Source organism: Lolium rigidum, chromosome 7 (genome assembly GCF_022539505.1).
Source record: "Lolium rigidum isolate FL_2022 chromosome 7, APGP_CSIRO_Lrig_0.1, whole genome shotgun sequence".
Taxonomy (NCBI): domain Eukaryota; kingdom Viridiplantae; phylum Streptophyta; class Magnoliopsida; order Poales; family Poaceae; genus Lolium; species Lolium rigidum.
The window spans coordinates 324,523,351-324,547,897 of record NC_061514.1 but is presented as its reverse complement, the minus strand read 5'-3'; the positions used below and the strand labels follow the sequence as shown (position 1 = coordinate 324,547,897).

The 24,547-nt window shown below is 48.3% G+C and overlaps 1 protein-coding gene across 1 annotated transcript; it reads right to left on the bottom strand.

The window, feature by feature from the left end:
• Positions 1-22,342: 22,342 nt before the first annotated feature.
• Positions 22,343-23,687, bottom strand: LOC124678947 (acyl-CoA--sterol O-acyltransferase 1-like). Its single transcript, XM_047214796.1, has one exon. It carries the CDS (start codon positions 23,636-23,638, stop codon positions 22,607-22,609), a length of 1,032 nt encoding a protein of 343 aa, XP_047070752.1. The 5' UTR covers positions 23,639-23,687; the 3' UTR covers positions 22,343-22,606.
• Positions 23,688-24,547: the final 860 nt, after the last annotated feature.

The window sequence follows — 24,547 nt, the reverse complement described above, 5'->3', positions numbered from 1 at the left end:
GCGGAAGTAGTAGCTCCTCTTGAATCCGACGGCACGACGGCGTGGTGTCGGTGGCGGTGGAGAATCCCGGCGGAGCTTCGCTAAGCGTGCGGGGAAGAAGGAGGAGTGGGGCGGCTAGGGTTTGGGGAGAGGGGGTGGCCGGCCTCCAAGGGGTGCGGCCAAGGTGGTGGCTTTTGTGTGGCCGGCCCCCTCCCCTATGTCCCTCATTATATAGGTGGATCCCCAAGAGTTGGTCTCCAAGTCTTCGAATAAGACCCGAACCAAAAACCTTCCATAGGGAGGGGGAAACCTAGCCTAGCTAGGACTCCCACCAAGGTGGGAGTTCCACCTCCCATATGGGGGTGGCCGGCCCCCTAAGGGGAGTCCACTTGGGACTCCTCCCCCACTAGGGTTGGCCGGCCATGGAGGTGGAGTCCCATGTGGACTCCACCTTCCTTGGTGGTTTCTTCCGGACTTTTCTAGAACCTTCTAGAACCTCCCATAGAACCTTCCGCGACATTTTATTCACATAAAATGACATCCTATATATGAATCTTATTCTCCGGACCATTCCGGAACTCCTCGTGATGTCCGGGATCACATCCGGGACTCCGAACAAATATTCCAACTCCATTCCATATTCAAGAACTATCATTTCAACATCCAACTTTAAGTGTGTCACCCTACGGTTCGTGAACTATGCGGACATGGTTGAGTACTCACTCCGACCAATAACCAATAGCGGGATCTGGAGATCCATAATGGCTCCCACATATTCAACGATGACTTTAGTGATCGAAGGAACCATTCACATACGATACCAATTCCCTTTGTCACGCGATATTTTTACTTGTCCGAGGTTTGATCATCGGTATCACTCTATACCTCGTTCAACCTCGTCTCCTGACAAGTACTCTTTACTCGTACCGTGGTATGTGGTCTCTTATGAACTTATTCATATGCTTGCAAGACATTAGACGACATTCCACCGAGAGGGCCCAGAGTATATCTATCCGTCATCGGGATGGACAAATCCCACTTGTTGATCCATATGCCTCAACTCACACTTTCCGGATACTTAATCCCACCTTTATAACCACCCATTTACGCGAGTGGCGTTTGATGTAATCAAAGTACCTTTCCGGTATAAGTGATTTACATGATCTCATGGTCATAAGGACTAGGTAACTATGTATCGAAAGCTTATAGCAAATAACTTAATGACGAGATCTTATGCTACGCTTAATTGGGTGTGTCCATTATATCATTCATATAATGATATAACCTTGTTATTAATAACATCCAATGTTCATGATTATGAAACTAATCATCCATTAATCAACAAGCTAGTTTAAGAGGCATACTAGGGACTTCTTTGTTGTCTACATATCACACATGTACTAATGTTTCGGTTAATACAATTATAGCATGATATATAAACATTTATCATAAACATAAAGATATAAATAATAACCACTTTATTATTGCCTCTAGCGCATATCTCCTTCAGGTTTCACACCTGAAGGCGCACTCGATGGAGTGGACCTGTCCACCCCGTCAGAAGAACGCACCAGGTCGCTGAAGTACGAGGATCTGCCCGAGGAGCTCAAGAAGAAACATGACGAGATCAAGGCAACCCTCGAAGCCGAACTCATCGGCTCCCCTGAGAAGACCCGGCCGCACGATATCAAGCTCGCTAGAGACTCAAGTCCGTCGCCTGGCGTCAACATGGTGGATCTCAGCCACTCCATAGGCCAGCCGAAGTCCTCCTTTGGTGTCAACATGGCAGGGCTTGCAAGCCGCCATGGCAAAGGTGAAGCAGAAAGCAGCCACTCCCATGGCAACGATGAAGAGGAGGCCGATCCACGCGACCGGCCCCGAGATGATGGCAGGCGGTACCTGGCAGGGGAGGGAATGAGAAGCGTACGGTATCAACGTCCACTCTCCGAGCGCCTCCTCAACAAATATGAACACCAGCACGACCGACGTCGGCACTACGACGTAGATGATGAAAGGAATTGTCGGTCTGATGCAGAGGTCAGGAGGTACCGTCAATATGATAGGAGCGACGACGGATACAATCGTCGCGCTGAAGGAAGGTCAAGGGGGCAGGATAACATGGATAGGCACTGGAGCTGTCCGTTCTTCAAACATTGCTGGGACTCAGGAATGAGCCGATTGCCGACAATCGAGAACTGCCAGAATGCAAGCAAAGGAAGAAGGATGCCGCTAACGTGTCCGTGTTCAAGCGTCTAGGGCCTCTCCCGCCTCGGAACAAGCACGCTGAGTCCGCTCGGGTGGAAGATCTCGAGGAACCAGAGGACGATGAAGAAGATAAATATCATCGGCCCAGGTGGTGCCCTGATGGGCTCAGCCGTTCCCAAAAGCGAAGGGTTCAGCATCTGCGTGGGGTGGAAGAAGCTGAAAGATTGTACCTGCACACGCTAAGGAAGGCACGGCCTGATCTGGCCGCCAAAATTCGGCGAACCCTGGACGAAGAAGGTCGGCCACAAAGAAAAGAGTGGCGCCCCAAGCAGAGGAAAGCCGATGATGATACATCGGCTGGCACAAACATGGTCTTCATTCTTCCATCGGAGTTTAGCGCTCCAAGATTATATGAAGCACCTGTGGCGCAATTAGATTGCGGCCCACGGCCGGTCATCTTTGAGAAGCCAAAGGAAAGAAGTTACGAGGCATCCGAAGGCCACGTACGTGCGAGGCTACATCAATGGGCAGTCTGTCAACAAGATGTTGGTAGACACCGGAGCGGCAGTCAACATTATGCCATACTCCATGCTACGTCGGTTGGGACGCTCCAGCTCGGATCTGATCAAGACCAACATAACACTGAGCGACTTCAACGGCCAAGCATCTGACGCGCAAGGTGTTCTGAATGTGGATCTGACCGTAGGAAGAAAAACTATCCCTACGACGTTCTTTATCGTCGACAGCAAGAGTACCTACGCTTTCCTACTAGGGAGAGATTGGATCCACGCCAATTGTTGCATTCCATCCACGATGCACCAATGCCTGATACAGTGGGATGGAGATGAAGTGGAAGTCGTCCGTGCAGATGATTCAGTCGAGGTTTGAACAGCTGGCATGGACATTTGGGAGACATCAGGCCAAGAGCCGCTCTCAGGTATCAATTTGGACGACTGTGAGCGCATCGACGTGACAAAGAACGGGGTTAGGTTGGTCTTATCCACCGGCCTGACCGTGTAACACAAGCAAATGTCGATGGATAAACGTGGCGAGACCGATCCTTGTGATCGGCCCCAAAAGATTTGTGAAGGGACATCACAAAACCTTCACCAAGAAAGCAATGGGAGGCCGATTCTAGCGATCGGCCGAAATTATCCTCAACATCCAGTCTGCCTGGGTTCAACACACGATCCAACAGAGCCGATACCATCAATTCTTTTGACAGAATCGGCTCGGGGGGCACATAGAAGGATAAAACACGAGGAAAAGCAGTCTCACCCTTTGATGATGGATATTGGAGTATGGGGGCCGATACACAAGTCGGCCGAAAAAATTCAAAAAAATTTCGAGCATAGCCGATGCTCAGACATCGACTTAAGAATCAATGGAGCAGGGGGTGGATCTTCCCTTCAAGATCGGTGGCGTTAGCAGACATCGACTTAAGAATCAATGGAGCAGGGGGTGGATCTTCCCGTCAAGATCGGTGGCGTTAGCAGCGAGGGACGTGACATCTTCTAAGACCCTGAATAAACGCACAAGTCAGGGTAGGGGTGAGCCTGACGAAGGGAGCATATCTCTTCCAAGACCAGGAGAACCGCCGATGACGACGCCATCGGCTGCCACGTTTTGACTCAGTAACTGTCACTTCCAGGAGATGTTGCGCCCAGAGTTTGGAGGGCGTCAGAAATGCGAAGACGTTCTCACCAGAAGTTGCTGCAACCTGCCAAGGATGATGAGCTGATCTGATCAGCAAGGCGCAAGGATTGGACTGAAGAATCTCGGGAGGGCGGCTCGCCCTGAAATTTCCTCACTCTAAAGAACCGATTTTGTTGAATCGGTTGATACTGCGTTGCGAGTTGGAAACCGAGGATGATCGACGTGATCAGCTCACTGCTATTCTCGCCCGAGCTGGGCAGCTCACCTTGAAGGTTCTCTGCTCCGGGGAGCCGATTTCGTTGGAATCGGCTAAACTCTGCACCACAACTTACCTGAAGAATGGTGCTAATGTTGCAAAATTATCATAGCCTGCTGGATCGGCTGTATAGACTCCCGACGGAAGGAAGGTGATCGGCTGGTGGCCCTGCAGGATAGCTCTCTTGGACGAGGTTGAGCCCGCCCCGAAATATCAATGATCTGGGGACCGATTTGTTGGAATCGGTAGATGCGGCGCCACAGTTGGAAGCTGGTGATGGTCCATTCTTTATCCTCGCCTTGGCTGAGGCTCGGGGGGCAGCTCACCCTCGAGGTTTAACCAATTTTGTCGAAATCAGCTCACTCTTCGTGATAGCTCGTTCGAAAGACGGTGATTATTGCAGAAGGAAGCTGCCGGAGCTGAACGAGCAAAATTTGGAGAGGATAATGCGGCAGAAGAATGTCTGAAATTTAAAGTTAATAAGGAGACTGGACATTATTCCAGGAGTTTTGCCGCTAAGTTTAACATGCCATCTTGAGAGATCTACATTTACCACTCCTAGGATTTGCGCGATTATGGCTTGGCCTTGTTTGACAAGGAGTTTGGGTCCGGGTGGATCTATCTCGAAATCTATCGTGAGAAACCGATGCGATGCCATCGGCTTGTTGGGCATTGACCAGATTGGCAATCGGCAGAATCAGAACGAAGGACAATCGGCTAAATTATCATAAAGGGAATCGGCAAAATCGAGTTGGGGAATTTCTTCATTAATAAGCCAGATTTCTTACATAGAAGAGCTGATTGCTCTCAAAAGGAAATACTAGGGGGATACATTGCCCCGTCTGCTACTGCTGGCCCTATGCTAAGACCCTATCTAGGGGCCGCTGTTGCCCTCGTCGTCATCGTCGCCGTCATCGCCACTGCTGGCGCTGCTCCCTACCGGCTCGTCATCGCTGCTCCAGCGGCCGCCGGCAGGACCCTCGTCGTCTTCGTCCTCTTCGTCAGCGTCGTCGTCACTGTCAACGTCGCTGAGGTTCCCGGGCCAGAGGTGGCGGCGTTTGGCCGGCGGCTCGTCGGAGGAGCTGTCTTCGTCCTCCTCCTCCTCTTCCTCCTCCTTCACCTCCTCGGAGGTGGTGAAGTCTGCCCAGGAGAGGTGATCGTCTTCGCTCTCCTCCTCCGGTTCCCCGTTAGCGAGGAAGCGGAGGTCGCTCTCCCCGTCGGTTAGGGATTTGTCATCCTCGAACCTGACGGAGGAGTCGTGGTCCGCTTTGTCCCACTTCGTTGGGGCGAGGATGTCGTACGCCGCTTGCGTACCCCACGAGGGCGTCGACTCTCGGATGGGAGAGGACACGTGGGAAAAATCCGACGAAGAAGAAGAGGAAGAGGAAGAAGACATGGTTGCAGGGGAGGGTTTTTTGGAGTGCTAATGCGGAAGGGGTGAAGAGGAGAACTGTTCGATGCGGTTAAATAAAAGGAGATGGGGGTTTTAATTTTCGAGCAGTTCTCGAGGACATGGTGCCAAAACTGTCAAATCGTGCAGAGAAGTTGGGAAGGCAAGTCGTCATGATGCTGCGACAGTTCCGCTCTGCCATGACACGACCCCTCGGAGGAAAAAACAGAGTGGTTTTGAAATTATCATTACCAAAACCAGGGGGGCATGTGTTATCACCAGATTTTGGCTAGATCAGGAGGTGGGCCGCGATCGAGATGGGCTTGGAAGATTACACATGGAAGATCTATGAAGCGGCCTTGCACGGAGAATTTGGGCTAGGTTGCCCATGTATCTTTAATTATAGTAGATTGTATCTAGATTAAAAGTTAGAGTTTATCTCGTGCACGGTTTAGTGCACGCCCACATTAGAAAGTCCGCTGGACTATAAATATGTACCTAGGGTTTATGGAATAAACAACCAACGTTCAACCACAAACAAATCTCGGCGCATCGCCAACTCCTTCGTCTCGAGGGTTTCTACCGGTAAGCATCATGCTGCCTAGATCGCATCTTGCGATCTAGGCAGCCTAAGCCTGCCCACGTTGTTCATGCGTTGCTCGTATCGAAGCCTTTTTGATGGCGAGCAACGTAGTTATCTTAGGCATGTTAGGGTTAGCACTCGTTCTTCGTGTTACATGCTTTCGTAGTGCAACCCTTGCATGTCTAGCCGCCCTTACGCCTATCTTAGGCGTAGGGGCGGCACCCGCTTGATCATAGTTTAGTAGATCTGATCCGTTACGATTGCTCCTTGTTCTACAAGGATTAGTTTAATATCTGCAATAGTTAGGCCTTACAAAGGGGGAGGATCCAGCGGCACGTAGGGTGTCGTTCGTTGGCCCTAAACGGGATGTTCCGAGGATCAACCTCGTGTTGGTTTTTAGGCCTTGTTTAGGATCGGCTTACGATCACCGTGCGTGGCCGCGAGGCCCAACCTGGAGTAGGATGATCCGATTATGCGGTAAAAACCCCACATCGTCGTAGATCTCATTAGCTTTACCTTGATCAAGCGGGACCACCATATATTCGGACACCTCGTCCGAATCATGGGTGGATCGGCTCTTTGAGCCGATTCACGGGATAACCCGAGAGCCGATCGAGGCTCGTATTTAACGTTTACGTGTGTGCCCCGCAGGAAACTAAGCGAGGCATCATCCACACCTTCCCGACCAGGTATAGGTCGGGTGGCACGCCCTTGTGATAAACATCGGTGCGTGCGACCAGGAGGCTTTGCGGGCCGTCGCTCAGAGGGACTAGGGCCAGCCGCAGCCCTAGTTGTTCCCGGCTCTACGGTGTTGCCCGTCTCTACCCGCCAGTGGGTTTCTGACGTCAACAGTACCCTCGTAGACCAAAAGCGGTTAACGTTCGCTAGAACGTGGATGATGTAGTCGTACTCATCACCGACCTTAGGGCCAAGTTCATTCCTGGTCGCACGACGCCCAGTGCCACCAAGTGCAGCACCTCGTAGTTTCGCTTACGTGCAGTGCTCAACAATAACTCCCGGTTCTCCGATCCTGCAAAGGTTGCGGAAGTAGATCTTCTGGATCCAAATTCCAGCAGTGTAACAATGTACTCGCTGGAGTTCAATCCCTCCATCTGCAGCTCTTTGAGGAACCGCATGCGGGAGAGACAACTAGAGAGATAGAGGCGCCTGGGGCCTCGGGATTGTGTTGTGCTCTCCTCTCCCCACGTGCCCCCACTACATATAGGAGGGAGGGGAAGGAGGAGGGGGCGGACGACTTGGGGAAGGGGTAGGTGGTGCGGCGGCCAGCCCCCTCGGTGCCACCCCCACCACTGAAACCCTAGTCGTCCTCTTGGTCTGTGGGGTCTGGCCGGCCCCTCCTTAATGGGGTCCCCTTTCGGGTGAGGCCCAATTAAGGTGGGCTTCTTTATTTTTGTTAAAAGTATATAATTAAATATTAATCCACTTAATTTATACATAATACATATTATTTAGTTTCCGATGATCCAAGACACCACCCGAACCGCTGTGAAACCCTTTATGGATCTCTCTTCTCAATTCTCCGGTATTTCCAATGAATCCAACATCTCAAGTGTCGATGAACCCTTAAGTGTGTTACCCTACGGTTCGAAAACAACACAGACATAATCGACATGCCTCTCCAATCAATGATCGCTAGTCGGGCTTGGATTCCTGTAATGATCCTTGTGCATTCCACGAATATACAAGTCATTGAACCATAAACGTCGAGTCCTATTCCCTTGGTTACTTCCATAGGAGACACGTCCAAGATATGATCATCGGTATCATCATACCTATCGATCTAATTATTGACAAGTCTATTTAACTCATGCCCATGTGGTTCCATCCTCATGATCTTGTCATATGTTGCAACTTCATGGATGTAACTCACCGAGTGGGCCCAAACTATCTTTCCATCACGTGGATGAACATATATCCCTCTTGATACATACACCTTACCTTGTTGCTTTGGAATATCTGAAAACACCTTTATGATCACCGAGTTACAGAGTGATGGTTGATGCAACTAAGTCAGCCTCCGGTGATAACGATTAGATATGATCTCACGGTCTATGGATTGGGTTACTATGCTTTCATAATTATCACAACATGAACTTTTTGATTCATCGTGCTGCAATACATATATTGAGTATGTCCACCATATCATTAACCCAATGATATGATCCTATTGCCAATTGACATAAATATTCATGATCGGGAAATCTTGATCAGTTCACCGATGAGTTGGTTGCATAGAAGTTTACTAGGGATCCTGGTTTGTTTACGTAAAATATGCATACTAATATTTTTGATAAATACAATTATAGCATAATACGAAACTTATTGTGAAGTATTGGATATAATGATAAATACTCTTCATTATTTGCCTCTAGGGCACTATCTCCAACACCAGTGACGGTGATCTCGGCCACCTCTCTAACTCTGCTGGGATGCAGTTGCTCTCTCACCCACGTGCCTTTGTCGTCCACCTCTTATGTGCCAACATTCCTCTTTCTGAACTCCGGTTCCTGATCCCCATCTTGTCGGGACGTTCCCGCTGCTCCCCATATCGCATCCCGCATTCCCGTGTGAGGGATTCAACAACGACGATGATGTTTTGCATAGAAACATTGGTGATCTCGCCCGACGCCGCCATCTTGACCAATGTCGGCGTAGGTGCCGCTCCTCTCTCGCGAGGCGCTCTTGTTTGTGGGAGTACCCGCATGGGGCTCTTCTATATCTTTTAGATGCACTCTACTCACCGGTGCACGCACCCCACCCATTCTTCCAGCGATGTACGGCTGCCCTTCATCGTGCCTCAATTTGCTCTTTGCCTAAGCCTCCACCGTAGCGCTGCCCACATACCTTCTCATAGATTCGCTACAAGCTATTGTTGGCGTTGCTAGAAGGTGTTCTCACATTCTACAAGCCTAGAAGGCGTTGCTGCGAGCGTCGACGTTGATATCACCTTTTTTTTATTTGCATCATAGCGGCAAAATTTGTGCTACAACAGTTCTCTGTAGGAAGGAAGGTTTTGGTACAATTGTTCGCCCTTTTTCAGCACACAATCCGTGGACTTGCATCATAGAATTTTTTCTTTTTTTTTTGCTACGGAGTACAACCATTCTATTGTTCTTCCGCGAGAGCACAACCTTGTTGCTACGAGAGCACAATCAGCGTTGCCCTTTTTTTCCCAATAATGGAAAACCTATTTATGCATCATAGGAATAATTTTTTTACTACATGGAAGCAGAGCCGTAGGTTTTTCTACATACTCCCTTCGTCCATAAATAAGTGTAAGTTAGGATATGTTTAAATCAAACTCTATTAACTTTAACTAATTTTTTAGTAAAAAGTAGCAGCATTTATGACACCAAATTAGTATGGCTGAACTCATCTTGACATGTAGTTCAATAATATAGTATTTGCATGTAACATATGTTCTTATTAACTTTAAAAATGTTTGACATTCAAAAAAGAAGAACGTACACTTATTTGCGAAAGGGGGAGTAGAAGTTAAAGTGAAAATTTGGCAGAGTCGGAACACAAGTTAGAGCATCTCCAATAGGCGCGCAAAAAGCCGGCGCACTAAACCTCCGTTTCGCTGCTAAACCTCTGTTTCGCCGCGCTGTAAACCGCTCGCGCGCGTGGTACCGAATTTTCCTCCGCCGAATGCTTCATTTTGCAGCGCGCGTTGGTGTGGGAAAAAAGCACCTCCGCCGAAGGCTCTATTTTGCACAGCGCGCGCGCCGCAAACTGCTAAATTTCACCGTTCATTTCAAAATTAATCAAACAAACTATGAAAATTTGATCGAAAATACGAATATATTAAAATTTCAACGATACATCGCGATATAGAAGACGAAAATACAGATCGAAACTACTCATCCGACTCCCAGTCAAAGTCCGAGGAGTGGGTGATCGGAGTCGTCTCCGACACCGGCGTCGTCGTCCACACGAAGGAGGAGGAGAAGGAGGAGAGGACGATGGTGGACGGCCCTGTGCCATTCTTCTTTTCCTCCTCCTTCCTCGCCGCCTTCTCGGCCCTCGCCGCCTTCCTCGCCGCGGACTCGGCGCGGCGCTTGTCGCGGCTGGCTTTCTTCTTCGCCTTCGCCGTCGCCTTCTCCTCCTCCTTCTGCGCGAAGAAGGCTTCCGTGGCGGCGACGTCTCCGGGGAAGCGGCGTGCCCACTCGAGGCGCATCGCCTCGTCGCTCTCGGCGATGAGGAGGCGCTGCTCCAACTCCCGCTGTCGGCGCTGCTGCTCGCGCGTGATCACCGGCGGCGGCGGCGAGAGCATCTCTGCCTTCTCCTGCGTGAAGACATCATGAAAGTTCATGGTGCGGCAGGAGTGGCCCAGTCGCCAGGCAACGGCGTCGTACGCCCGCGCCGCCTCGTGCGCCGTATCAAACGTGCCGAGGCAGATCCGCTTGTCGCCGAAGCGGATTTCCGCGTCGAACCGGCCGCTCGGCCGCGCTCGAACGCCATGGTAGCCGGAGGAGGGGCGGCGGCGCGGAGGCGGAGCGTCGGCATGAGAGAGAAAGAGGCGGGGAGAGAGACGGAGCGGCGCAGGGATGAAGTGGCGCGTGGAGAGTTCAGGTCATTGGCGCGTTCGCGCGTGTCGTGTTTATAGCGCGCGCGATAGCGGACGCGGCCATTCTCCCGCGCGGAGAAGCGCAAACGCGCGCGCGGTAAAGATTTTAGCGCGCGCGCTTTTTCCCCGCGTCTGCTGGAGCTTCGCGCGGGCGCCCGCGTGCGTTTTTTCCCCGCGTCTGCTGGAGCTTCGCGCGGGCGCCCGCGTGCGCCAAACCAGTACTTGTCCCTCCCAGTATACATCAGATCCTTTCCCTTCCTTCGGTCCGTCGGAGGTGTCTTCGAGGGAACCGGGATTGGATTTGGATGTTCTTTGGTTTTCCTTCTGCGCTCCGAAGATCCGGTGCGCGATTCGTTGTCACGGTGAGCCCTTCCACAGGCGTCCTTCTGCGCTGTGGATACACAGTGTTCCGGGTTGGATTCCAACCGGCGCGAAGTGTCTGCCTTGCTCTGTTGCTTCATTGCTGATGCTACCAGAGTGCGGAGGTGTGCGATATCGACTTTTTCATCATGTTTCGCCAAGAGTTCTGCGGCCTTCTTCATGTTGTCCTTGGGAGTTCTGAGTGGCTGCTGGTTTGAGGGAGTTGCGAAGTTGATCTTTCGAGGGGGAATAGCCTCTCGTCGGATTCTATCTGCCTCTTTCTCAGCGTCTGCCTTCATGGTTTCCCATTGTGCTCGGAGTTTCTTAGCCTCTTGCAAGTGTTTAGTGGCTTCGCGTTCTCTCTTGAGGAAATTTTCCATTATTTCGCTTGCTTCTTGCCATTCCTCCAGCATTGCTGCTGCAGTGTTGGCAATTACTTTGGCGGTGCTCAGCATCTCCTTTCTTGTTGCTTCTAGAGCTTCAGGATCTGCGGCGTCGTCTGGAGTGATTGGCTTGTTGAGGATTTCCGAGTGTGCGATAGCACCTTGGCCTACCTGTTCGACGAGCTCTTCCAGAGTTAGGTAGTGCCGGCTCCCGGAAACGTTTTCTTCTCCAGAATCCGGTGCGAGGCGGCGACGAGGTCGCGCGGGCGGAGTCTCCGAAGTGGACGGTCCCAGGAGGGCTACGCCGGTAGGAGTCTCTTCTTCGTCAGCGTCCTCCCCTAGCCCAGTTATGGTTGCTAGAACCTGCTTAGGTGGAGCAGATTCCGCTTCGGCTTCCTCTTCGCCCTCTAACTCCTTCAAAGCTTTGTTGAATTCCTCCGTGTTCATGGTTGAAGCATCGTCGGAAGTTGGACTTAGATTTCCCAGGATTGATTCTTCTACATCTCCGACATCCTCTTGCTGTTCCGGGGCTTCGCTTTCTCCGGCAACCTCTTGCTGATCCGGGGCGTCGCTGTCTCCGGTAACGTCAACCTGCATGGGTTCGGCTTCCTCCGGAGGAGGGGCGGTCCCTGCGGTATGTGCGAGGAAGTGCATGATGCGTGTAGTTGACACGTTCGTTGGGAACCCCGAGAGGAGGTGTGATGCGCACAGCAGCAAGTTTCCCTCAGTAAGAAACCAAGGTTTATCGAACCAGTAGGAGTCAAGAAGCACGTTGAAGGTTGATGGCGGCGGAGTGTAGTGCGGCGCAACACCAGGGATTCCGGCGCCAACGTGGAACATGCACAACACAATCACAGAACTTTTCCCCAAGGTGACAGTGAGGTTGTCAATCTCACTGGCTTGCTGTAAACAAAGGATTAAACGTATTGTGTGGAAGATGATGATTGTTTGCGAAGAACAGTAAAGAACAATTGCAGTAGATTGTATTTCAGATGTAAAGAATAGGACCGGGGTCCACGGATCACTAGCGGTGTCTCTCCCATAAGATAAGCGAGATGTTGGGTGAATAAATTACAGTTGGGCAATTGACAAATAAAGAAGGCATAACAATGCACATACATATATCATGATGAGTACTATGAGATTTAATCAGGGCATTACGACAAAGTACATAGACCGCTATCTAGCATGCATCTATGTCTAAAAAGTCCACTTTCAGGTTATCATCCGAACCCCTTCCGGTATTAAGTTGCAAACAACAGACAATTGCATTAAGTATGGTGCGTAATGTAATCAACACAAATATCCTTAGACAAAGCATCAATGTTTTATCCCTAGTGGCAACATCACATCCACAACCTTAAAACTTTCTGTCACTGTCCCAGATTTAATGGAGGCATGAACCCACTATCGAGCATAAATACCCCCTCTTGGAGTCACAAGTATCAACTTGGCCAGAGCCTCTACTAGCAACGGAGAGCATGCAAGAACATAAATAACATATATGATAGATTGATAATCAACTTGACATAGTATTCAATATTCATCGGATCCCAACAAACACAACATGAAGGATTACAAATAGATGATCTTGATCATGATAGGCAGCTCACAAGATCTAACATGATAGCACAATGAGGAGAAGACAACCATCTAGCTACTTCTATGGACCCATAGTCCAGGGGTGAACTACTCACACATCGATCCGGAGGCGATCATGGCGATGAAGAGACCTCCGGAAGATGATTCCCCTCTCCGGCAGGGTGCCGGAGGCGATCTCCTGAATCCCCCGAGATGGGATTGGCGGCGGTGGCGTCTCTGGAAGGTTTTCCGTATCGTGGCTCTCGGTACTGTGTCACCACCTCGTGGCCCCACTTCGTTTCCTCTTCGGACTTCTGGAAGCTTCGTGCAAAAATAGGACCCTGGGCGTTGATTTCGTCCAATTCCGAGAATATTTCCTTACTAGGATTTCTGAAACCAAAAACAGCAGAAAACAGCAACTGGCTCTTCAGCATCTCGTCAGTAGGTTAGTGCCGGAAAATGCATAATAATGACATATAATGTGTATAAAACATGTGAGTATTATCATAAAAGTAGCATGGAACATAAGAAGTTATAGATACGTTTGAGACGTATCAGTGCACGAAGTGGCACCTTTGCTTCTCTAACACCTGGGAGACCCAGGCGGATCTGCATTGGTCTTCCACCGTAGTTTCCTGCTCAGGGGCGGATTGGGTGGGCCTTGAATTTTCCAGATCTAAGGCGGAATCTTCCTTGGGAAGCTCCTGCATCTCAGATCTGATCTTCGCGACAGCGTCCTGCTCAGCGGCGGTCGCGTCAGCGTTACTTACCAGGCCGTTTCCGTCGGAATCGACAGTTTCGCCGATGAAGACGTGAATGCCGTCAATTGGGACGATGGAGAGCTTGATGGGGTTGGTCCTAGCCGGAATCCAGCACTCGTCCTGCGGGACGATCGGAAAGTTCCCGGCGTAAAGAACACGCCCCACAGCGATGGATTCGTCGTAGCTTCCCATGGCGGAACCCTCCCGGTTCCGGCCTCCTGACGCAGCAGGCCCCACGGTGGGCGCCAACTGTCGTTGCCTAATCAACGGTACCTCGGAGGAGGGATCCTCACGAGGGGGAGAAGAAGTAGGGGCCATCGGGCGGAGAGTCCTCGGGACGGTGGTACGCGATTTACCCAGCATCAGAACACATGCTCGAAGACAGGGCCTACTGCTGCTTGTCTGGAATTATTTGGGCACTTTCGCGTTGTTACAATGCGTTGTGGTTGTGCCGCTAGGGCTCCCAGGATCCGACTTATAAAAGCGCACGGATCTAGGGTTTACATTGAAGAGTCCTAGCCGGAATACAATTTACCTAACTACGGTACAATATCTTGCTGTGTACGTCAAGGATCCGCCTTCCATCAAGACCGTACTGGATCCGGATACTTCATGGGTCTTCACGCATCCGGCCTCCTTCGTAGGTCGGTTGAGATCCGGCTCCTTGCTCCTGGGCTGGACTTCATCCATCACAATCTACAACAACTGGGCCACCCGATGGGCCACATGCCACATCACCATCTGTGGGCCACCCGGACTTGCCGGATCTAGGCCATACCGTTGATATACCCATAAAGTATACCCACACCAACCCTCTATATGCACAAAAAATGTCTAAACTTATTGACATGTTTAGGTAGTCAAAAAATTACATTTTGCTGCTGTTAAAAATCTTGACAGATTCTGCCCCCTAATGTTTGAACCATTCTTTTAGGTTTAAAAATGATTTTTCTTAATATTTTTATGCACTAAGAATAAGTAGGACATTATGTGCTCTCTGGTTCATTAAGGAAAATTTTATATTTGAACAAAATGGAAGCAAGCATGATATTTTTGTACCACTAATGTCACCCCATAGAAAAGAAATGTGAGAATTTTTTGTGTTGAAGTATTAACACAGGGAATAGAGAAACACCACACCAAGAGCTATCCAAGAATGGTGAAGACCATAAACTTGGGGATGCCCAAGGCACCAGACTGGATTTATTTTAAAACTCTCGGTTTGGACATCCCTAAACTCCGTATTTTAAGCAACGTAGAGTTATCGCAAAAACTTGAAGTGTCTTTTATTTTTTGTTGTGTCTGGTTTTCTTTTAGATAAATAAGACCACCATGATAAGTGTCTTGCATGATTGTGAAAGAGCTACTGAAATAAGCGATCCTTGACTATCATATTGAAAACAAGTTGCATGCTATGAAAAGAAAAGGGGATGAAAATAAAAGCTGAAAGCTAAGTTACGCATGGTATTACTAGTTTCAAATGCCTTATTGAGTGATAATTTGCTAGTGCCTTATTTTGCTCTACTTATTACTAGTATAAACATATGTTTAATATTAAGTATCATTTGGCAAGGCGCGGCTACCGCCCAAGAGGACGGTGGGAATGAGCGGAGCGTGCGTTCTCTTCAGTTTCGTTGGTCGGGCATCAACACCGATTGTCAAAAGTGAGTGGGCATGGAAACCAATGTTGATGTCATTAACCCACGTGGCACAAATGATATCGATAGGGTAATCAATTCTATTACTTTGTTGATCATCTCTACGGACGATTGTTGTTCTATATGGCTCATCTATTCTCTTTTCTTTGCTTTTTATAACTCTATGGCTCAAGGCTTATTTAGAGATGTGGGAAGGAAGAACAAGAAAGGCAACAAGATTCTTGGCAAGCCATTCACGATGCAACCATGGCCGCCAATGCTACCGGTGAAGCAACAATCATCGATGATGATGACTCAAGTGATGAGAGCAAGAAGAGAAGATCCACTCCTCACTCGGCTACCCAATAAAAAGAGGAATGTGCTTGGTAGGAAGATCACCAAAAATATGAAGAAAAAAAAGGCATGACCGGCATGGGAGGCACGGCCAGCATGGGAGGCATGGCTGACATGGGAGGACCAAGCTATGAAGGACCTATTTGGTTGGTGATTTATGTGAGTATTTGATCTTGGTGAATGTATAGTAATGTGTCAAAGTTATTTTCCGCCGGCACGCGAGCTGTATTTTGGAGCGCCCGACGAAGGATAGTCTTTTACGCACTACAATTTACCTTGTAGCAATGGAATCAGTTAATAGATTGGTGATGCCAGATTATTTGAGCGCTGCAAACTCTGTTTCTGAGATCAATTTCCGATGCTAAATATTGACACCTTTAGCACATGCAAAAAGAGGAAAAACTTCTGTTCATTTGTGAGTATTCCTTCTTTGAAAGTTCTTTTTATAAAGTGTATATTGAAGCTTCTCTGTTCTTCACAAACCAACAATAGAGAAGACCCTCCTTGGGCCACTGCCTACTGGCCCCGTTAGTTTTCCTTTCCTGTATGCAACTCTAAAAGTTTCCTAGAGTCCAATAGCAGCCCGAACAAACCCATCCAGACTTGCACGAATCTGTAAACAGTATTCATGCTTCGCAGTGTTCAGTGATCAAGAAATCCTCTCAGTACACATACGTTAGCTGGGCCAGGCCACTGATTCATTGCCTATGTTTTGTCAGGATCGGTGGACACACCCGCAGTACAGATAATATGCCACAAATATTCTAGTTGTAAAGTGGCGAAAGTGCATCTGAATAAGTTTGTCTAGACGGGTAGTGTGAACAATCTGCTAGGCTAGCGGGCACTGGAATTCGGTGGTAACGCTGGGGAAACTCCATCCGCAACTAGTTGAGGGTGTATCTTTTTTTTTGTGACACACACTTTTAAGTTTCTAAAAAATGCAAACTAAAATTATGAACCTCATTGTGTTGTATCTTGTGTATATGTGAGGTTTTATCAAAATAATATGACAATTTGTGATCTACACAAAAAAATATGTGTAAATAGCACATGTCACTATTCATGGTTCACACTGTTCACTGATTGGACCTAAGGTGGAAAGTAACTCGCGCCTAAATTTTACGAAAAAACGAGTTTTTTGTGGTATGTGTAGAAAAGGCGGAAAAAATCTGGTGAAAATCTTATTTTGCAACAAATTTTATCTTTTTTACACTGGCCAAAACAATAGTGGGACTTCCATGAAACAACTCTGTGTGCATACAGAATGCGGAGACGAATGCACGGAATTTTTCCAATTTTTTTCAATATTGTAAATAAGCTTAGAATATATTTTAAATAAAGAAGGCATGTGCTCTCGGTGTGCCAAAACACCCTTCGTCATTTATGTGATAATTTCACACTTCGTTGTGTCCTCTTAATTACAATGTAGGGGGATGCACTAAGAAGAATGACTCCTAAAAAATGAGGATGAATGTGTTTGAACACCAGTCATTCTTGATCGTTCACGGACTGCAAAATGCATGGAGGACAACACGGTTTAGATGATCAGATCACGTGCCGACGTACACGTACGCTAGCATGTTGCAAGCCAGACGCGAGAACAACCTACGCGTCAAGCCACTACGGGAGAGATGTTGTATGCCGACGGCCGCCAGCCGTCGGCACAGCCTAGAAGGCCGTCGGCACAGGCTGTGCCGACGGTGACCGTCGGCATAGCGTCGTCGGCATAGTTCTGGTCGGGGACTGCCCGATCACCGTCTAGCACTGGACTGGCCGTCGGCATAGATTGTTGTGCCGACGGTAACACCGTCGGCATAGTATTTCAAAAATTTCAAATTTATTTTCGAAAAAAATATTCAAAAAAAAATTTGAAAAAAAAATTTAATTTTTTTTTTCACTTTTCTTCTTCTACTTTTTTACTTTTTTACTTGTTAATCTTTCACAATCACACTTAGTACACTTAATCTTAGGTCAAATTGCACTTATGGTCAAACTTTCCAGTTGGTCACCCATCCTCACACTACTCCCGCTCCGACACGCTTAACTTCTTGGTTCTCTTCGGATGAGCTTCCTGAAAGAAATGACACCTTGATGTTAATATTACCATATCTATCATATTAACCCTTTGACCGTGATGTCACACCTCTATATTTTTAAATTCTAAATAATTATTTAAGTAAACAACAATGAATATATATAAATAATAATAATATAAAATTTGAAATACAATTAAATGATTTTATTTTTTGTTTTTTATTTAATAAGGAATAATTAATATCAGTAAATGCGAATTTGGCAAATAATATGTCTAAATTGATTGGAAAAATGAGAGGAATACAAATATGACATCCATATCATCTTTTGAACCTACAAAGTTAACTTACCCAAAAATCATGAGCATTAGATCAAGTACCTCTAGTTTAAATTTGACTGACTTTATCGAAAATGAGGTGGGAAACGGCCTCGGCATGGCATAGTTTGCCGAAACAAGGTCATATTTGGCACGTGTGTGGGTCCTAGGATGGGAAGTAATACCCCGGATGCGCATTTCAAATCCGATCCACGGTCGGCCATCTTTTCATTTTTAGCGTGCCCAAACGGTTTTTATTTGTGAAGCAGCTACATGGGGCGCATTTTAGTATGAAGTGAAACCTCCGTGCGATGATAGTAGATCACCTACGCACCACCTATCACATGCCATGTGCACGCGTTAGCTTTTTGGGAACCCATGCGGCTTCCGGCGGTGTCCCGCCGTATCCGCTGGAAACTGACCGGATTTGAACTAGGGGTCAATTATCCGTCGCTCTAGAAATTCCGGAAAAATTGTTTTTAGTTCAACGACGCATCATTATATATGCTAATTTTTGTCCGTTTAGTTTGTTCGCGAATGGGTGCACCCGCACACCCGGTACGGCGATACCGCATGTCTCGGGGGTCCTGTTTTGGCCAGATGGCAATTTGAACGAAGTCAAAAAATCCTACGTAGTCGCGTGACGTTATTTTATATGTCATAGTAACTATTCCGTTTGTTAAAACTGGGATACGGCAATTATTTTGAAAAACCATTCACGAAAAGGGCTATCACGTCCGGAGTTCTATGGATTTCAAGGGAAATGAGGTGGAAAACGGCCTCGGCATGGCATAGTTTGCCGAAACGAGATCATATTTGGCACGTGTGTGGGCCCTAGGATGGGAAGTAACATCCCGGACGCGCATTTCTAATCCGATCCACGGTCGGCCATCGTTTCATTTTTCGCGTGCCCAAACGGTTTTTATTTGTGAAGCAGCTACATGGGGCGCATTTTAGTATGAAGTGAAACCTCCGTGCGATGATAGTAGACCACCTACGCACCACCTATCAGATGACATGTGCACGCGTTAGCTTTTTGGGAACCCATGCGGCTTCCGGCGGTGTCCCGCCGTATCCGCTGGAAACTGACCGGATTTGAACTAGGGGTCAACTATCCGTCGCTCCAGAAATTCCGGAAAAATTGTTTTTAGTTCAACGACGCATCATTATATGTGCTAATTTTTGTCCGTTTAGTTTCTTCGCGAATGGGTGCACCCGCACACCCGGTACGGCGATACCGCATGTCCCGGGGGCCCTGTTTTGACCAGATGGCTTTTTGAACGAAGTCAAAAAAATCTCACGAAGCCGGGTGGCGTCATTTTATATGTCATAGTAACTATTCCGTTTGTCAAAACTGGGATACGGAAATTATTTTTAAAAACCCTTCATGAAAATGGCTATCACGTCCGGAGTTCTATGGATTTCAGGTGAAATGAGGTGGGAAACGGCCTCGGTATGGCATAGTTTGCTAAAACAAGATCATATTTGGCACGTGTGTGGGCCCTAGGATGGGAAGCAAGACCCCGGACGCGGATTTCTAAACCGACCTACGGACGACCATCTTTTCATTTTTAGCGTGCCCAAACGGTTTTTATTTGTGAAGCAGCTACATGGGGCGTATTTTACTATGACATGAAACCTCCGTGCAATGATAGTAGACCACCTACACACCACCTATCACAAGACATGTGGAATCATTAGCATTTTGGGAACCCATGCGGCCTCCGGCGGTGTCCCGTCGAATCCGCTGGAAACTGACCAGATTTGAACTAGGGGTGAACTATCCGTCACTCCAGAAATTCCGGAAAAATTGTTTTAAGTTCTACGACGCATCATTATATGTGCTAATTTTTCTCCGTTTAGTTTGTTCGTAAATGGGTGCACCCGCACGCCCGGTACGGCGATACCGCATGTCCCGGGGGTCCTGTTTTGGCCAGATGACAATTTGAATGAAGTCCAAAAATCCCACGGAGCCGCGTGACGTCATTTTATATGTCATAGTAACTATTCCGTTTGTTAAAACTGGAATACGACAATTATTTTGAAAAATCCTTCACGAAAAGGGCTATCACGTCCGGAGTTCTATGGATTTTAGGGGAAATGAGGTGGGAAACGGCCTCGACATGGCATAGTTTGCCGAAACGAGATCATATTTGGCACGTGTGTGGACCCTAGGATGGGAAGCAAGTCCCCGGACGCGGATTTCTAATCCGACCCACGAGCGACAATTTTTTCATTTTTGATCGTGTGTGAAAGCCATGAAACCTCGAACATTATAGCTCATTTCTAAAAATATTTGTTTAGGTATTTAAAATATTCCATTTTTTATATTTTTCTATGATAGATCTTGTTTTTCTGCAAAATTTGATATATTATACTTATTTTTCTCAATTAGAATGATTTAGTTATGATTTTTTCAAGACTGTCGTGCAGAAATAGAAAAAAGCTATGCCGACGGTATAACCGTCGGCACAGGTCTGTAGTAAAAAAAAAAGAAAAAAAATGTTGTGCCGACGGCCAGATCGAGTCCTGTGCCGACGGCCAGAACTGTGCCGACGGTGACCGTCGGCACAACCAGCTTGTGCCGACGGCCATTTTAACGCCGACGGCCATCTTTGTCGCCGCGGTTCGGATGCTTCTGTGCCGACGGCCCCGATATTTGGCCGTCGGCACACACGGCGGCCGTCGGCACATCTGTGCTCTCCCGTAGTGAGCAACAACACGTTGTTCCTTTGATCTTGATTTCGTGATAATTCACCACGCAAAGCCAATGCGAGGCATGCATGCATGCGCACGCTCAAGCTGGGAAGCAAAGTCTAAGCAACACCACGTGATCCAAGTACAAAATTAGTAGTTTGCTAAAGTATTCTTATGAATTATGTCTAAGTCGACGGTGTACGTCATCCAAAGTGCCAACTGCCCAGACAGGCATCCATGGCGAGTTAGGTTGAGTTTGAGCTAGAAACACCGTTTAAGCCAACTACGACGATGATGAAGGCAGGAGCGTGATATCTCCGAGTGAGAGAAGAGAGGACGGTACGGTGGAAGTAAGAGGCGCCTCATTAGATTTAACGATAATAAAAAGAAATTGGTGTGTTGCATGCTATTCCTTATACAGAGTGTTTGTTTCGGGGGGATTAGGGGGGAAATGGGGGAAGCGGATACGTAATTTAAAGTGAGTAAATAGAATTTCTATAGAACTCTGTGAAAAGCCCTACTAGTATGTATGGTTTGGAAGGAGATATTTCCTATCTTTGGAGATCCACCCTACAATATGGGGTCAAAAAAGCCAAAAAAGGTGTTTTTAGCCCTTATAAAAAGAAAATAGATTCTTGGACCTCTTTCACGTTCATGTGAGTTAACATGGTGGTTAACCGTGAAAAAAACATTGGCTTATCAAATTCTCTACCGAGCCGTGAAAGAGATTCAATAGAAGATAGAAACAAATCCACTATTGTGATGTCATTAGGAGGATAGTGATTGGTTGTTGGTCCTTTCTGGCTTGTTCAGTCTAAATGTTTAAGTGTAGTTATGTCTTCCCTAATTAAAATACTGTCTTCACCGTTTTCAGAATTCCATATGTGTGTTTCCTCCAAAACTTCCTGGAGGCTATTATGTTCTTCAGAGTTGCTGAGATTATAGCTCAAGCTTTTTTAGTGTTCATTTTCGGGAGTGGTGTTTTGGAACATGGGAGCATATGCTCCCTCTATTTTGAAATGCTTCTTACACATATTTTGAATTTCAAAAAAATTGAAACAAAAAATTCACATGTAAATCTTCTCGTACTACACGCTTACAAAGTTGTTTCATAAAAAATCGACTTATCATGTGACGTGTGTAAAAAAGACAAAACTCAGTCCTAAAAATAATGTTTTTCACAAGATAAGTTTTCTCTTTTTTTATTTAGACCACAAAAAATATTGGTTTTTCGTGAAACTTGACGAACGAACATATATTATGAAGATGTACATGTAAAAATTTTTGTTAAAAATTTTCGACATTTCGAAATATGATTTTTTGGTAGAGGGTGCATACGCACCCGGGAGCCGAATTGAATTTCCGGGTTCTGTATTCCTGAATTTGAACTTCTCCACACCACTGATAATTTGTTCAACTTCTGAATTTGAACTTTTTCTTTTGAGGCAAAACGTCCAGAATTTGAACTTAATATGTGTCACATGAAACCAAATGTTCCAAGTATTGCTCAGATTATAAAGTGGAATTTCTCCATTCCTATTTTTTGTTCATCCATATTTTTTTTCCAGAATTTGGACGTAATATGTGTCACACGAAGGAGTGAACGTGGCATCACGTCTATTTTTTCTTTCTATTTAAATGACAACAACAGAGAATGGCGTGGCAAGGCGCCCAATGTCCATCTAGCTAGTTTAATCCAACCTCTAACGGACATCCCAACATGCTCCTTTATTTTTCTCCTTTTCAGAGTTAATTATATTTGATCTGTCAACAGAGTGCCAAACAGGATACACTTTTCTCTAGGTTGTACTTTTCTTTGGGTACTAAGTTGTGCGTACCATGGACCATGGTATCTTCCCGCCGGCGTCCTGGAAGAAGGCGGCCACCGCAGCCCACTCCTGCAGCAGCTTCTCCTCAACTCCGTCTTTGCAAAGCGCAGGGAAGAAGAGCCAGAACGACGTGGCCGTGACGAAGAGCCCAACCAGCACCGTAGCCACGGCCCGTGGCGGCGCCGGCCACCGCCGAGCGCACCACCCCTCGACGACGCAGCAAACGCCGTGGAGCAGGAAGAAGGCAGCCATCATGCCGTCGGACCGCCACTGCAGGCTGAGGTAGTACACCATGGCCTCGTGCATCAGCGCGGACACGGCGAAGGTAGCTAGGACAGCGGCAGGGATCCCGGCCAGCGCGCGGACGGGGTCGTAGACGGACGGCCGGAGGATGGCGGAAACCATGAGGTTCCACCTGCGGCCCCAGAAGTCCCGTAGCGACGACGCCAGGTACGGCCGGTTGAACTGCGGCTCCGCCTCCATGCCGAGCGCGGCGGCGGCAGCCGCGATGCAGGGGAGGAGGAGGTCCAGGAAGCAGTACGTGTGGACGCCGTACAGGGCTAGGCGCGCGTACAGGTGCAGGCGGTCGTTGAACTGGTACAGCCGGACCACGGCGGCTATGATGGCCACCTTCACCGCGCAAGAAACGAGGGACACCGGCTTGGCTTTGGAGGCTCTGGCGGCGAGCTTGACGGGGAGCAAGGCGGTGAAGAGGAACGGAAGCACGGGAAGGGCGGGGTCGAGCGGGCCGCGGCCGACGGCGAGGAGGGCGAGCTTGAAGGTGCAGAGCCAGGCCAGGAAGAAGGCGGCGAGGCCCCGGACGATGGCGGAGGAGGGGAAGGCCAGGGGCGCGGCGACGAGGAGCGGGAACAGGGGGAGGAGGGCGATGAGGCGCGGGAGTCCAGGGCGGAGGAGCGACGACGACGCCCGCGCGTACAGCGCGGCGGCCGCGACGGCGAGGGACACCATGGGGATGCTGTCCTGCAGGAGCTCCATGGCCGTCGTGGCATACCCCCGGCACGGCATGGTGATCGACTTGCTGTTGAGCTGGAAGAAGATAGGTCACCTCGAATGCGAAGTGCAAGGAAGATAGGTCACCTCGAATGGGAAGTGTAGCATTACTGAGGAAAGAGTGTAGGAAAGCTCCGGCTACTGGAAGAAGCGAGAACTGTAGCTGTATTTAAAGAGTGTAGGAAAGTAGTATGTGAGGTGGAAAAAGCCTATGGATGGTTTGGGAGGGCGTGGTATCCAGCACGTGTCGCCTTCATAGCGGTGCTTCGGCCAGATTCTTGGGCGGCCCAGCCCAAAGAAAATCATATTTTTTTCATTTCATGGATCAATTTGTCTCTCATTTTTCAACGTTTTGAGTTGAGCTGGGCGGACCGTGGCCCAGTTTTGTTTCAATGAAGCTCCACCACTGCCTTCATGGACACTGACGTGAGCTGCCCTCCAACGGATCCGACGTAGAGCAAAGTGATTTTGTCGTCTGCGCGTTCAAAAAATTTGTCTGTTTGCAAACCAGCTGCATGACGGTATAGTGATCGGGCTGTTCGTTGAAACGTAAACACAATTTAAATTTGAAATGCGAATGCATCTACGCCAGCGCATACAACCCGTGTGACCTATCCAGCCCCCGCCTGCTAGGGACAACGAAATCCATCCGATTGAAGTTGTGCCCCCTCCCTTTCTTTGCAGCCGTAGGGCGACGCCGCCACCCCACCGACACCCTCTACCCCTTCGCCGTAGTAGCCAAACTCTGTTCGGGCTACGACTCGCCAGAGTCCACGCAAGGTGCCGGGTAGGAGGAGAGCCCTTGCCCACATCGGTCGCGTCCTTGTTGGCCGACCATCTAGTCGGAGCCCCCACCAGCCTCGATGCATAGGGCATGTTCGGTAAATTGCGTGGTACGATACCGACAAACTGTTCGGCCATTTC